Source organism: Kogia breviceps, chromosome X (assembly GCF_026419965.1).
Source record: "Kogia breviceps isolate mKogBre1 chromosome X, mKogBre1 haplotype 1, whole genome shotgun sequence".
NCBI lineage: Eukaryota > Metazoa > Chordata > Mammalia > Artiodactyla > Physeteridae > Kogia > Kogia breviceps.
Window position 1 is genome coordinate 18,956,216 of NC_081330.1, and position 16,697 is coordinate 18,972,912.

The 16,697-nt window shown below is 40.3% G+C and overlaps 1 protein-coding gene across 12 annotated transcripts in view; it reads left to right on the forward strand.

Annotated features, from left to right (window-relative positions):
• ENOX2 (ecto-NOX disulfide-thiol exchanger 2) overlaps positions 1–16,697 on the forward strand; it is a 290,277-nt gene that overhangs the window by 226,297 nt on the left and 47,283 nt on the right. For 9 of the 12 annotated variants that reach the window (XM_067024239.1, XM_067024243.1, XM_059050961.2 and 6 more), the window contains 2 exons: positions 3,572–3,727; positions 11,816–12,022. In XM_067024239.1, coding sequence (XP_066880340.1) covers positions 3,572–3,727; positions 11,816–12,022 — 363 coding nt within the window. The remainder of the gene's footprint in view (positions 1–3,571; positions 3,728–11,815; positions 12,023–16,697) is intronic. The other 3 variants (XM_067024245.1, XM_067024244.1, XM_067024246.1) reach the window with 1 other exon arrangement.

A 16,697-nucleotide genomic window follows, 5' to 3' on the forward strand; every position in this document is an offset into this window, starting at 1 on the left:
CTTGCGTCACCAGGGATCTTAGTTGCAGTATGCGGGATCTTTTTTTTTTAGTTGCGGCATGCGGACTTCTTCAGTTGCAGCATGCATGTGGGATCTAGTTCCCCAACCAGGGATCAAACCCTGGCCCCCTGCATTGGGAGCGTGGAGTCTTACCCACTGGGCCACCAGTGAAGTCCCTCCACAACCCTTTTATAAAATGATTTCAAATCTCCTTCAGAAGTTTAAATTCCTAACATAAGTGGTAATACTATGTACATGTTGGCTGTACTCCTCAAGCCAGAATAGGGCCTGAAAAAGGGAGAGAATTTTTCTGGTGTTCCATTCCCAGTGTATTTTAGTGTTGGACTTCTTTGATTTTTTTCAGATTCTGCAATACTTGTATAAGGCCCATGATTTCAAATGGTTATTATCTTGGTTGGTATTGGAAGTTCAAGTCTACTTTGGTCTTAATGGTTGAAGATAGACAAAAGAAATAATCAGTGTGATAGGAGCCCTTGAAATGTCATGTACAATGTACATCCTGCCCTCTAGCAAGCCCTGCTAGGCAGTGTAGCCTATGGAACTCTTGGCATATTGAATGCAAAGAAGAAAGGGAGTTTATCTTCTCTGGCTTTAGCCATATTGTCATGAATACACTTGCTTTTAAATGAATTTCATAAAATATTAATGTAATCATACCAAACAGCACAGTGGTGAGTACATCAGTCAGGAGTTATATTTATCCTGTGTATTTGTTTTTTCTTTGTCTCCATGTATTAGTAGACAGTACATGGAGACGGGCATTTCTTTCTCAGTCCGAGTGGCAGAACTTGTTTAATCAACTGATGTTTCTGTAATCTGTGGTAAGGTAGAGCTGTGAGTGACAGACCTATATGAATAACAATGAGGAGGCAGGCAGAACAATAAAAGGAGACAAACATTTCAGAAGGGGGAAGATAGATGGGATTGTTTAGTTGGCACACAATCTAATCTGATCTTTTCCTACTGAAAATTAACAGTTTGTAAATGGGGGAGATAATGTTAACAATTTTTCCAAAATCTTATACACAAGGAATCAAATTTTCCAAAGACATAAATGGCATTCTTAACCACAGTGCTCTCATTCTACAGCATAGGAACACAGAGTGTCAGGGCTCCTAAGTTCTCCAAGATGGAAAAAAAGACCTGGACGCCCTGTCCCCCTGCATAGAGCCTGACATATAGGAGGCTATCACAAATGTTTGTGGGATGTGGAAGTGAATGCCTGAATAAGTGAATGTATTAGTGTGTGGATGCATGTTTTGAATGGAAGGAAGGAAACTTACTTATCAGGACCACGATGTATCGTGCCAGAGGTTTTCATATCTGTTCTGTCCTTTCATCCTTTGAGCTAAATGTCATTATTTATCCCTACTTTTACCAAAAAGGAGATGGAGGCACACAGATATTAAGAAACATCCCTCAAGGCCATATAACTAGCATGTGCAGGAGAGGAGAGATATGAGAGTCACAGGGAGGAAGGGAAGGAGTGTGTGTGTGTGTGTGTGTGTGTGTGCGCGCGCACACGCACACGCACAGGCATGTGTGAATACTTGCATGTTGGGTGAGATAACATATGAGGGCTAAAAGTAAATTTGTTTTCAGAAAAACAAAATTTCCTTTTAGAAGAAAATTCTTTCTTCCTAAACATGTTCAAGGTCTTGGCATCTCAGCATGACAGGCATGTGGGAGGATGGGGAATGCCCTAGCTCTCTTGGACTGGCTTGCAATGGGAGGTGCTCATGTGCCACCCACCTGCCTATCTGCCCAGTCACGAGACTCCCTCCTTCTGGACCTATCGTACTTGAAGTCCTGCTTCTGTACGAACCACAGGTTCTTCCCACTGTTTAGATACACCTCCCTCAACATCTTAGAGAACCACCCAGGGGGATCAGAGCCACCTTGAGGACATACTTAAAGGCACTGTCCCTTGGGCCTGAGTGGTGAGCAGGGTAAAGTCAGGGGGAGTAGGACCTGCCACTGTTACCATGACTACCCCTACATTATCAGAACTCCTTATGCAATATTTTCTTTGTTTGCAATACACTGTGCATTCTATAACAGAGGGCAGGGGTGAGAGGTGGGGAAATGAAGTAGAATGCACTCCCTTCTCTTAAAGAACGTGCATTTTGTCATAGAGACAAAATTTAAACAATGAAATCAGTACCGCCTTTAGACCCAGGTAAGCGGGGCCCCTGCCATGGGCCGTCACATCAGGGGACCCCGAGCTTTGGAATGACTGTCCAGATATTTTCTAAGTCCCTCTCCAGAGCTGAGGACTGGCCAGGTAGATGGTGCCACTGGGGTAGGTGCCCCAAGTCCAGAGCAGCTCCTCTGTGGGTCTTGATGGCAAGAAGCAGCTTTCTCAAAATTTTCTAGGTTCCCCTCCGGTGCCTGGGATTGACAAAGGCCTGCAGTGTCATCTAAGCAAGGAGCCCCAATCTCAGATTGAACCTGTGTGGACCTCAGTCCCCATTTCTCCCTTTGAGGCACTCTTCAATCCTTTACCCGACATGTAGACTCAAGTAAATGTCCCCAAGAAGCTTCAGAACTTGTGCCTGTGGAGTCCTCCCAGAGTCTTGGTTCCAGGAGAGTATCCTGGCAAGTAAATCACTCCAGCTGTATGGTATGGTATTTCTTTCATGGTATCGAATGGGCTACCAGAATACTGTTGATGCTGATTTGTCGTGAATCAATTGTGTATCTAGACAAGCCCCACAAAATATGTTTTGGGAGCTCCCACACATCCTAGAAGCACCCCTGAATGAAACAAAAGATAATGCAGAATAAAATTCGGTGGCAACAGGTGTAGAACAGTTTTTAGATAGAGATAAGAATGAACCAGTATTATCTGGAAAGGTGGGACTTTAAGCCAGGCCTTGAAGCATGGGGAGAATTTGGGGAGGCTTGAATGACTCCGGGCAGGCAGGGAGAACAACAGGAACAAAGGCACAGAGAATAGTTATTTATTGAGCATTTTTGTGCTATGCATTATGCTAGGCACATTTCATTCATCATTTTGTTTATTCCTCATAGCTCCCTATAAAAGTAGGCGGAATTAACCCCAGTTTGCAAATGACAAGACAGAGGTTCAAAAGATTCATCCTACTAATCAAATGGTAGAACTAGGACCCAGGTCTTCCTGAACCCCAAAACTGTATGCTCTTAACACCATGCTATACTGCAAAAAGACAGGAAGTGTTACAAGGGACAGCAAGAAGCCTTGTCTGAATGGAGCAGAGGGTGTGTGTTGGAAAGTAGTGGAAGGGAATATCAATGGACAAGGCGTGGTCATATTACAAAGGGCCTTGGATGTCAAAATGAGAGGTAGAGACAAACAGGCACTGGGCAAACAAAAACAAACAGGCCTAGCCCAAAAGGAAAATGCACAATTACAATATTTAAGACCTGGTAATGCTAATAACATGTTTTCTTAAATATTTTGCCTCTGCCTTAGAAAGACCTTTGTTTTGAAGCTTATAAGGTAGCGTTCTGCCTCTACTTGATCTTGCCGGGTGTAATTTATTGTTCTCTCTTTCTTCTCCTTTTTTAGACTTTGATCCTGCTCTTGGAATGATGACTGGAATTCCACCAATAACTCCAATGATGCCTGGCCTGGGAATAGTACCTCCTCCAATTCCACCAGATATGCCAGTAGTAAAAGAGATCATACACTGTAAAAGCTGCACACTCTTCCCTCCAAATCCAAGTAATATTCTGCTTTTTCTCCACACAAGTCACAATGTTTTGGTGTCTCAGTCCCTTGGTTATTTGTTTTTGTGTTAAGAATGCTGTCAGGGCAATTAGTGCCTGTAAAGTGGTGGCTTCTGGGAAGGAACCTGGCTTTGGAATGGAATTCAAAATATAACACTCCTGACACAGCTTAAAGTAAACTAGTGTTCTAGTTCCTTTTTAGAACTTGAATTTTGTTGAAAGGGGGCTCAGGTTATTTGGGTGGGGAAAACACTAACGGATAAGCCTCCCTTAGTTCTCTGCTGAGAGCATGGCAAAAGTGCCATTTTTGTTAACAGCCCCAAGACTTTGTCAAGGTGAATGGAAAGAGCAAGTGCTATGGGAAGAGTAGGAATTTGGTATGTTGACTTATCTCCTGCAGAGCCCACCAACTGTGTCTGATGAAGCCTTGATTATAAACCCCAGTACTTACTCCTGCCTGTCTCTGGTATATTCTCTTGCACTCAGTGGCCTCTCAGCAATAAGGTCATGTGATTTAGGGACTCTCACAGTCTCTTTATGCACCCATCTGATCTGCTTCTGTCTTGTTTCTTCATTAGAAAGTATCTTTACCATCAATTCCTTCCCCTCTCTCCCACCTAACATTTCATCCAGGTCCTTGTCACCTCTCCAGCCCAACTCCAAGCTTACCGTCTCCCAAACACTTCCACGTGGAAGGTACTGAAATTAAAATGGTAGTTAATCTTTCATCATTCGAATGCATTTCCAATAAAGTATTAGGGGCTAAATCCAATGGACACTTTTTAGTCCTTAAATTACTTTATTTCTCTACTATATTTAGAACTAGTGACCCCTTCATCCTTCTTGAAACATTAGGTCATTTGAAGGTGTTAGAATGACCACCAGAGAGATTATATAGATCAAGAAGGAGGATGACCAAGCAGGGCACCCTAAGGAATTCTAACATTTCAAAATTTAAGAGAGAAAGGCGAGTTTGCATTTCTGTACACCCCTTAGCAGCAAAAGTCCTTAAAGCACTTAATCTTTACTGTTTCCAGTTCTTCTCCTCTTCTCTCTTAAATCTTCTTCAATTGGGCTTTTGCCCCACCCCTCTATCAAAATGCTTGCTTAAGAACACTAATGTCTATAGCACTAATAAAGTTAGTTAGACAAGTATTCTCATTCATACCTGGAAACCAGTCTTTCATAAGGACCATGACAATTATATTTACATAATATGCTTTTAAAATATTTGATAAATTGATAGACAATAATGATACCACATTATAATATGTATTTATTTTATGTTACTAGTTGCTATAAACTTTCTCATAGCTTAAAAGAAACAGAACACTAATGACCTCACAGTACTAAATCCAGTGGTCAATTCTCACTTCTCTTCGTAACTGACCTAACAACCATGTATGACACAGTTGATTACTCCTTACTCACCAATATACTTTTTCACCTGGCCTCCAGGATACCACACTTTTGGTTTTCCTTCTCACACTGGTCATTCCTTCTCAGTCTTCTTTGCTGATAACCTTCTGTTCTCGCTGACTTCTTACCATTGGAGAGCCCCATGACTCAGTCCTTGGACCTCTTCTCTGTACTCATACCATTGATGAGCTCATCCAATCTCATGGCTGAAAAAAAGTATGCCAGTGATACTCTAAATTATATTTTTAGCTCAGAGCTTATCTCTGGACTCCAAACTCATATCCTACTGCTTATTTGATATCTCCACTTATATGTCAAAGAGATATCTCAAGTTTAATATTTTCGGAACAAAACCCCTAATATTTACCCCCAAAACTTCTCCACTAGTATCCTTCTGCATCTCAGGTAATGGCAACTGCATCCTTTCAGTTACTCAGCCAAAACTTTAGGGTAATCCTTACCTACTCTCTTTCCCTCACACGCCCTATTTAATCTGTTAGAAAACTCTGTCAGGTCTACCTTAAAATATATAACTAGAATTCTACTATTTTCATGATAATTATTGTTATGACCCAATTTATGCCCCCATAATACATTTTCTGAACTACTGCAATAGCCTTCTAATTGGTCTTCCTCTTTCACCCTTGCCCCCTACAATGTATTCTCAAGAGAGCAGGCAGAGTGATCCTTTTTAAAACCTAAGTCAGACTATGTCCTTCCTCTATTCAAAACCCTTTAATGGCTCTCTGTTTTACTTAAAATAAAGGCTAAAGTCTGTTTAATGGCACAGAAAGACCTTTTTTTAACATCTTTATTGGAGTATAACTGTTTTACAATGGTGTGTTAGTTTCTGCTTTATAACAAAGTGAATCAGTTTTATATATATATATATATATATATATATATATATATATATATCCCCATATCTCTTCCCTCTTGCGTCTCCCTCCCTCCCACCCTCCCTATCCCACCCTTCTAGGTGGTCACAAAGCACCGAGCTGATCTCCCTGTGCTATGCAGCTGCTTCCCACTAGCTATCTATTTGACATTTGGTAGTGTATATATGTCCATGCCACTCTCTCACTTCGTCACAGCTTACCCTTCCCCCTCCCTGTATCCTCAAGTCTATTCTCTAGTAGGTCTGTGTCTTTATTCCTGTCTTGAATGGCACAGAAAGACCTTTAATGGCAAAGAAGGTCCTCCCTCTCTCACATTATCTCTTTGACCTTGTCTCTTACCACTCTCCTTTCCATCACTCATTGTTCCAGTTATACTGACCTCCGTGCTGTTCTGTGAACACACCAGGCACTCTTCCATCATAGGGCGTTTGTATTGGCTCTTTCCTCTGCCTAGAATACTCTTCTCCTAAATATCTGCATGGCTAACTCATATGCCTCCTTCAAGTCTTTGCTCAAATGTCTCCTCTTCAGTAACCCTGACAACCTATTTAAAAGTTCAGCCCTCCCTGCCGCACTCCCAATCCTACTTACCCTCTCTATTTTTCACTTAATACTTACTACCTTTTAACAAACTATGCAATTTATAGAATGTAAACTCCACAAAAGCAGGAAGTTTTGTCTGTTTTGTTCACTGATATATCCCCAGCACTGAGAAGAGTATCTGACATATAGTACGTGTTCAATAAATATCTCTTGAGTGATGGAGGGATGGATGGATGAATACAAAAGGAGAAGTCAGAGGTCTAGAAATCAAACCAAGAGAGCATGAGGTAATTACACCACATGCCGACAACTTCTAAATCTATTTTTTCAGTCCATGGCTCTCTTAGCTTCAGGCACATATAGCCAACTGACCACTAGACTTTTCCAGGTGGATCTACATCAAATGTGCAAAAACAGTATTATAGTGTAGTGAACAAACTACTAGATTAAAAGTCGAGAGAATTGTGTTTTACCCCCAGCTCTGTCACCAACTACCTGAGGGATCTTGGGTTAGTCGCATGACCTCCTCAGGTCTCAGTTTCCTTGTCTGTAAAGTGAGGCTATTGGGTTAGATTACCGTAGATACCTCCAAGGTTTCATCCAGTTCTAAAAATATGATTCTTGACATTAAAAATGCAGCTACCACAATAATTATTCACCTAGGCAAAAGTCCCTCAAAATGTATTAGGAAAAGCAAGAGCAAATTGGTAGGTGGCCCGTAGAGCTTTGTGCCTTCAGTGGAACAGGCAGTATGGTATAATAATTAAGAGCCCCAACATGACATAGGCCTGGTTTCATATCCCAGGTCTCCATACTAAATAGCCATGAAATCCTGGGTAAGTAACTTAACCTCTCTGATCTAGACCAGGCAAAATCAGTTCTGGTCTAAAAATTCAACAGATCAAACTAGACTGGAGCTGACTGTACACCAGTCTCCTAAAGATAAATGGTGAATTGTCCTAGGAGCAACATCTTCTGATTCCTAGGAGTTAGAGATATGGCAAAAGAAAGCTCTCTGGAACACGGGTATTTTTTTTCACAGGGTGGCTATCAGAGATTTACTGTATTCCCAATTAATAGTCCTCAGTTGGTGGTATAAGAAGAAGACAGCACCCTCTCTCCAGAGAACTCAATTCTGTCAAGATTTTTCACTTCAGCTGATAGACCTTCTGTATGGAGAGGTTGCATTTTTCATCTACTGTGAAATAACAGTGAACGTGGAATAAATGGTGGAATATCATCTGCTATCTGTGTGCAGGCATGTGGGAAAGCACCCAGGAGCCAGAAAAAGAGCAATCATTTCATTTTACCATCTCAAAACAGGCCGAATTCATTTTGGCTCCTAGGGCTGGGTTCTATAAAGAAAATTAGAGAAAATGGATAAATTGAGAATTAGTAAAGATTCGCTGGCCTTCTGATTACTTCCAATCAGTTGGGATTACATTAAAATATATCTGACCCCTGCTGATTGTCTAGGGGACCTTCAATCTTGGGCTGTCTAATAAAATCAACTCAAAGATTTTGCAGTATGCAAATTCTGGCAAACCAGTTGAGTGATCTGTGATGCTCCTTTGAAAAGCAAGATGCAAGTGGTTTATTGGGCCTCTATGCTGCTCCCTGCCTCACTTCTCAAAGATGAGCAGTGACTTTGATCTTAATGCTGATTGCCCCAACACAGCTCCCCAGAGTGGTTGCTTAGTTGTAATTAGAATTGCTTGAAGCTCCTCCTTTTCCATTACCAGAGATTAGAGTGCTTTATACTCCCAGTTATCTTGCATATTTTTACATGGAAGTTTCTTCTCCATCCGAGTGGTGATTGGGGTGTTACAGGAGCTTAGCACATTACCTGATTAATAGGATTAACTCCTATGGAGTTACCATTGCTATGCCCATATCACTGTATTTCAGTGGGATTAGAAAATCGGGCCCAGACAACAAAGTACTTTGAGCTGTTAATTAAAGAACAAGTACTATCCATTAAGGAAGACAGTACAGCCCATTGCCTTGCTGGTGGCATACACCTAAATCTCAGCAAATGCTACATTTACCCAAGGAAAATAAATAAATCCCCAGCATTCTCGACACTACTCTTAGTGGCTTTTATGCGCCTTTACTTAGCAGACAGTCACCACAGAATAATCACAGCATCTAAATAGGGTGATGGTTTCATCAAGGGAAAGAGCCTTGGTATCGTCAGTATTACAAATAACTATAACAGTAACCAGACATTCCTTAGAGTCTCTCAACGGACCTAAAGGTAAACCTAGGCTAACTCAAATAATATAAAAAGGTGATTATTTGCTTCATAAAAAGATTATTGAATTCATTTAAATAGTAAACTTCAGAAGGATTCTAAGGCAGGATTTTATTCTGAAGCTTTAGATTTGAAAACATGGCTCTAACTAAATAGATGTTGTTGGAAATTCTTTACCTAATATAGTCAGTGGCCGGGTTGTGTTCCATGGTCAAAATCATGTGTGTCTTCACAGCTGTAGATTCTGAAACTGAGCAGGACACCACGGGCCCTACAGGGTACAAAAGGCCCTCCGTGTCCCTTGTTTCTTGTTTGTAGGAAAAGATTTTGGTCTCCTAGGTCTTCCCTGAGTGCCAAAGAGCAGGCACAGGCAGTTACTAATTGGAGAAGTGAAGGAATACAGAAACAAAGGAAAAGCAGTTAAGCAAGATAGCTTGAACAGTAATTCAACAATAAAACAGAGTCCTCGTTCCTCTGCAAGGAATATGCCCCAGACTGGTTGGAACCAGAAGGTTGATGATTAAGATTCCTGAAACACCACCCTGTTACCTGACTACCAACCAGTCAGAAGAAAGTCATACACCCTGTAACCCTCACCCCAAATGTTGCCTTTAAAAACCCTTCCATGAAAGCCATCAGGGAGTTCAGGTCTTTCGAGCATGAGCTGCCCATTCTCCTTGCTTGGTGCCTGCAATAAATGCTGTACTTTCCTTCAGCACAACCTGATTTTGGTAGACTGGTTTTACTGCTGGGGTGGGGTGGGGTATGAAGCAGAACCAAGTTCAGTTCTGTAACAGTTTCTCTACCAATAAGAGTGATTCCTTCCCAAACCCAGCCTTATCTAAAGACCTGGATAAAGCAAGGAGCTGAGAGTTTAGAAATCCACGTCTTAGCTATCACTCCACTTCAGACTTGTAGTGGGATTTTAGAAAGGCTCAGAGTGGTAATTAGGAAACCTGAGTTCTATAATAGTAAATAATAATAACACTATAATAACTACAATTTATTGGGAGCCTATCAAGTGCTAGGCATTTTGCCACATGCAATATAGGCAATAGATTATCAATTATCCTACAATAAGCCTTGTAAGGTAGAGGACAGTATCCCTATTTTAAGATGAAAAAACAAAGTTCTCAGAGGTTATGTAATTTTCCCAAGATCATACAGACAGTGAGTAATTAAGGTTTAAATCCAGGTTTAACTGCTCCAAGTTCATTTTCCTTCTCTTTCTAACTGATTTGTTGACCTTGAATAAGTTACCCAACCTCACTCAGCTAAGGTTTTTCCTCAGAATATTATAAATTTAGGCCAAGTCAGTGGTTTTCAACTATAGCTACACATTAGTTGCCTGAGGAACTTTAAGAAAATGATGCACACGCTGCACCCCAGACTAATTAAATCAGACTCATTGGAGTGAGACCCAGGCATTGTTTGTTTGTTTGATTCCCAAGTTGATTCTAATGTGCTACCAGAGTTGAGAATCAACTGGAAGTGTGATATCTAGAATCCTTTCCGGTTCTTATAAAACTCAGAAGTATAAGTCTCAAGAGATTCTGGATCTCATTTTTCCCTTTTTGGCTAAAGCTATAACCTCTCTCATGTTAGACATTTCAGATTCCTGCTCACTAGGTTATCTTCTTTTCCCTTTAAACTTCTCCTATGGAATGAAAAACCAATACAGTGAGTTCTTGAAATTGCAGACATTTAAAATTTTAACAGAAATTTTGTAGGTTCCCTGAATCCCTCTACTCCTTTTACTGACTAAATAGAGGGAAAGAGAGCATCATGAGAACTTGATTATTCTGACCCACACTAATAAGCAAAGTGAGGAAGCTTACGATGCTAATAGCCGAGGCAGCTCTCAAATCATCTGCTTGCCAACTTGGATAAGAATCAGGTGGGGGCCTTGGCCTAATCTACAAGTGAAACTCATTTATTTTTGCATGTGAGCTGTAATCACTGGTTGTTGAGCTCTCCAAATCTTGAGCTGGGAGAATTATTGTTAAGAGCTGAATGGGAAGAACGGATTACACAAAATAAATCCTTGCAGATACAAAACCAACACTAGAAAACCCTTGACCATCATGCTTTGTTTTGTTGGGCTATGAACTGTAGGATTTTGCTTGGGAAATGCTTTGCTACATATAAACAGCAACAAGGAGCTGGCAGATACAACCAGCTTTACGTATAAGTGAGTAGAAAGCACATTTTTTAAGCAGAAGGAGAATCATCTCATTAAGTAGGTTTTTAATAACTCTACAGCCAAATTTATCTCACTTTATTTAATGATTTCCCAGATGAGCTTACTTCCCTCTAAATGCTGCATGATTGGCTCTGGACCTCACCTCTCTAGCAAAGAATCTGAGGAAGAACTCACTGGTACCAAAAAACAAAAAACCTAAAAGCGATGATCTGTACTCTGGCTGACTTTGTCAACCAAATTATTCTGATAGCTGTAAATATTTTTGTAAGTGTTCACCCCTTCACTGTCAAATTAATCCTGAAACAGTTCTTTCTGTAAGCATGAACAGGGAGAATACAATAACTACAAACTGAATTAAACAAATCCTTCTCTCAAGGACGCTGGCTCTAAGAATTCTCAAAAATAAGTTTAAACCGAGTGGGATTTCTTTCCACTAATTGTCTTCTTAATAAAAATGACTGAAAATTGGGCATAGCTGGGTTATCACAACAAAAGTAAAGAACAAAATTGAAAAACTTTTGATGAGACAGATGGGTCTGATACATACCTCACGATCACCAAATCATTGAATAAAATAATTCTCAGGTTCAGACAACCAATTTGCTATGGAGCAAAGATGAGCATCTTGGAGGCCACATGGTTCTGGGACTCTTAGGCAGAAGTCTGATGGGGACAGTAGGGCTGTCTCTGGGACATGTTAGGTTTCAAAGAAGTCTGTCCTAAGCAAACATTTTAATTTCAAATGCTTTTGCACTTAACACTTAGATCTTCCACCTCCTGCAACCCGAGAACGACCACCAGGATGCAAAACAGTATTTGTGGGCGGCCTGCCTGAAAATGGTACAGAGCAGATCATCGTGGAAGTGTTTGAGCAGTGTGGAGAGATCATTGCTATTCGGAAGAGCAAAAAAAACTTTTGTCACATTCGCTTTGCTGAGGAGTACATGGTGGACAAAGCCCTTTATCTTTCTGGTAGGTGTTTAGTCATGAGGATTGTGCCCACCAGGCACAGCACAGAGATTGGGGATCAGTGTATTTGCACCTATGGCAGCTAAAGTTTGGGCTTAATGGCAACCTCTCTTGCCTTCATAGATGGAAAATGCATGTTACTACCTGATGTATATGGTGTTTTATGCCTTTTCCTCTGACTAGAATTACCTTTTCCACCCCCACCCACCATACACACATCTTCATACCCTAAAGCTTCAGCTCAATCATAACCTCTTCTAGAAAGCTTTCCCTTACTTCTCTCCCGACTCTGCCCCCGGCTGGTTTGGGCACCCCTGCCTCAGTGCTTCTGCCGTGCCTGGTGCTTCCTCCTAACATGATACCTGTAACACCATATGAGAACTGCCTCTTTCTACCTCTGTCTCCTGCAACAGAGAATGAACTCCTTAGGGGAAAGACTGTGTCTTATTTAACTTTGAATCCCCAGCATCTAGCACATAACCTGGTACAAAAGTAGATGCTCAAAAATAACTATGGAAATCAGTTAGTTATGAAATATTTATTGGCTGATAATCAGAATACTAGGTTGCTGAGGATATGGCAAAGACTGAGGCATACAAAATTCTTGCCATCAGGGATATTACATTCTGAAGATGGCAAAATATGATATATATGTAAACAAATAATATCAGGTACCAATAAATGCTATGAAGAAGATAAAAACAGCTAACATACCTGGGGTTGCTAGGAAAGCAAGTATTCTCTAACATTTGAATTGAGATTTGAACAATATGAAGGGGATTGCCATGCAAACATCTGTAGGAGAAGCATTCCAAAATAAGGAAGAACAAGTCAGAGACCCTAAGATGAAAATTGACTTGGCATGTTCAAGAAGAGGAGAGAAGGTAAGCATGACTAGAGCACAGTAAATGAGAGAGAGGCAGTGAAGGGAAATGAAGTCTGAGAGGTAAACAGTACCAAATTATGTTGGTCCTTTAATCTATACAGACATACCTTTTTTATCGCACTTTGCCTTATCATGCTTTGCAGATATTGTGTTTTTTACAAATTGAAGATTTGTGGCAACCCTGCACTGAGCAAGTCTATCAGAGCCATTTTCCCAACAGCATTTGGTCACTTCATGGCTCTGTGTCACATTTTGGTAATTCTGGGAAAATTTAACTTTTTCATTATTATTATATTTGTTATGGTGATCTGTAATCTTTGATATTACTATTGTCATTGTTTTGGGGTGCCACAAATTGCACCCATCTAAGATGGTGAACTTAACTGATAAATGTGTGTGTTCTGACTGCTCCACCAACTGGTCGCTCCCCCATCTCTCTCCCTCTCCTTGGGCCTCCCTATTCCCTGAGACACAACAATATTTAAATTAAGCCAATTAATAACCCTACAATGGCCTCTAAGTGTTCAAGTGAAAGGAAGAGTCTCTCACTTTAAATCAAAAGGTAGAAATGATTAAGCTTAGTGAGGAAGGCATGTCTAAAGCTGAGACAGGCCAAAAGCTAGGCTACTCATGCCAAACAGTTAGCCAACTTGTGAATGCAAATGTAAAGTTCTTGAAGGAAATTGAAAGTGCTAGTTCAGTGAACACACAAATGATAAAAAACTGAAACAGCCTTATTGCTCATATGGAGAAGGTTTTAGTTGTCTGGATAGGAGATCAAACCAGCCACAACAGTCCCTTAAGCCAATGCCTAATCAAGAGCAAGGTCCTAACTCTCTTCAGTTCTGTGAAGGCTGAGAGAGGTGAGGAAGCTGCAGAAGAAAAGTTTGAAACCAGTAGATGTTAGTTCATGTGGCTTAAGGAAAGAAGCCATCTCCATAACATAAAAGTTCAAGGTGAAGCAGCAGTGCTGATGTAGAAGCTACAGCAAGTTATCCAGAAGATCTAGCTAAGATCATTAATGAAGGTGATACACTACACAACAGATTTTCATTGTAGATTAAGCAGCCTATTGGAAGAAGATATCATCTGGGACTTTCATAGCTAGAGAGGAGAAGTCAATGCCTGGGTTCAAAGCTTCAAAGGACAGGCACACTCTTTTTAGGAACTAATATAGCTGGTGACTTTCAGTTGAAGCCAGTGCTCATTTATCATTCTAAAAATCCTAGGGCCCTTAAGAATTATGCTAATTCTGCTCTTCTTATGCTCTATAAATGGAACAACAAAGCCTAGATGACAGCACATCTGTTTAACAACATGGTTCACTGAATATTTTAAGCCCACTACTGAGACTGACTGGTCAGGAAAAAAAGATTCCTTTCAAAATATTACTGCTCATTGACAATGCACCTGGTCACCCAAGAGCTCTGATGGAGGTTAATGTTTTCATGCCCACTAACACAGCATCCATTCTGTAGCCCATGGATCAAGGAGTCATTTCAACTTTCAAGTCTTATTATTTAAGAAATACATTTAGTAAGGTTATAGCTACCATAGATAGGGATTACTCTGATGGATCTGAAAAAAGTCAACTGAAAACCTTCTGAAAATGATTCACCATTCTAGATGCCATTAAGAGCATTCATGATTCATGGGAAGAGGTCAAAATATCAACATTAACAGGAGTTTGGAAGAACATGATTCTAACCCTCATGGCTGACTTTGAGGGACTCAAGACTTCAGTGGAGGAAGTAATTGCAGATGTAGTGGAAATAGCAAGAGAACTAGAATTAGGAGTGGAGCCTGAAGATGTGACTGAATTGCTGCAATCTCACGATAAAACTTTAACAGGTGAGGAGTTGCTTCTTAAAGCTGTGCAAAGAAAGTTGTTTCGTGAGATGGAATCTACTCCTGGTAAAGATGCTATGAAGATTGTTGAAATGACAACAGAAGATTTAGAATATTACCCAAACTTAGCTGTTAAAGCAGCAGCAGAGTTTGAGAGGATTGACTCCAAATTTGAAAGAAGTTCTACTGTGGGTAAAAGGCTATCAAACAGCACTGCATGCTACCGAGAATTGTTCATGAAAGGAAGAATCAATTGATGCAGTAAACTTCATTGTTGTCTTAAATTTTAAGAAGTTGCCACAGCCACCCCAACCTTCAGCAACCACCACCCTGGTCAGTCAGCAGCCATCAACATCAAGGTGACACCCTCCACCAGCAAAACGATTACAACTCTCCCCCAAACTCCCCCATCCAGAGAATGGATACATGTATAAGTATGGCTGAGTTTCTTTGCTGTGCACCTGAAACTATCACAGCATTGTTAATCGGCTATACTCCAATATAAAATAAAAAGTTTTTTAAAAAAAGATTACAACTCACTGAAGGCTCAGATGAAGGTTAGCATTTTTAGCAATAAAGTATTTTTAATTAAGGTATTTACAATTTTTAGACACCATGCTATTGTACACTTCATAGACTACAGTACAGTGTAAACATAACTTCAATATGCACTGGGAAATCAAAAACTATGTGTGACTCACTTGATTGCGATATTTACTTTATTATGGTGGCCTGGAACTGAACCCACTATATTTCCAAGTTATGCCTGTAGTAATGAGTTTATTATTCTGGATACAATGGGAATCCATTGAAGGATTTTAAGGAGTAGGGTGATGTGATCTGATATACATTTTAGAAATACACTTCTGGGTAAAGAATGGACTGAAGGGTATGGGGAAGTGTGGTGACTAGTAGTTAGTTAGCTAACCATAGCATAAGTCCAATCCAGAAGTAATAGCAGCTTATATACTATGGTAGTTGGAGTGGAGATAGCAAGAACTACTCTGCATAAAGTCACTTGTTCCTGGTAAAAGTTCAGATTTGGGGAGACTGAGGCAATTGGAATAGGAATGATTTTCTCTGTAAATATTATAAAGTTTCATGGCTGATCCTTTGCTTATTTGAATTGTTATTTTTCTGTATGGGACAGTGGACAAATAAGATGAAGGCAGAAGACAGAGTAATTGGAAAGGGCATAGAACAATTAACTACTTCCTTCCCTAACTACTAACCCTTCCCTAAGACTTGGAAGAATTGGGTCCAAGTGCTAGACATTTTATAGAATCTTCATTCATATAACAGGCGCTTGTTGGACATCTCCTTTGTGTAAGCTATTGTGCTAAATGTTGTACAGACTAGAAAATGAGCTAAACCTAGTTCTTCCCTTTAATGAACCCAGGGTTAGTATGCAGTCACACATTCATTTATTAAAGAAACATTGAGCACCTGGCATTGCTCAAGACCCTGATAAGACACACTCATTGCTAATAATAATGACATTTGAAAGTTACGTGTGCTGTACGAGAAGTATAGTAAAGTGTTATGGAAGTTCAGAGGAGAGAGAGGGAGGGAAGAAGGGAGGACGGGAGGGAGGGAGGGGGGAAGACAGGGAGAGAGAGAGAGATTGAAATTGTCTGGTTCCTGACTGGGGTTATCAAAAAAGGTAGCATTTAGACCAAGTCTTTGACAAAGAGAAAGCATCTGAATGTGGACAATGGGGCATAGATACAGCATGAGCAAAGGTACAGAGGTGGTAGGTTTTGCTGAACATTCAAGGAAACAATAAGTAGTGGTTTGTGTACTGAGTAGACATGAAAGGAGGTAGGAAAACATTCATCGTTAGCACACTTTGAAAGGCTTAACAGTTGGGTCTTTACTCCTCAGATAATAGGGAATTGTTGAAGAAATTCTTGAACAAAGAAGAAGATTGTTTCTGAAAGATTA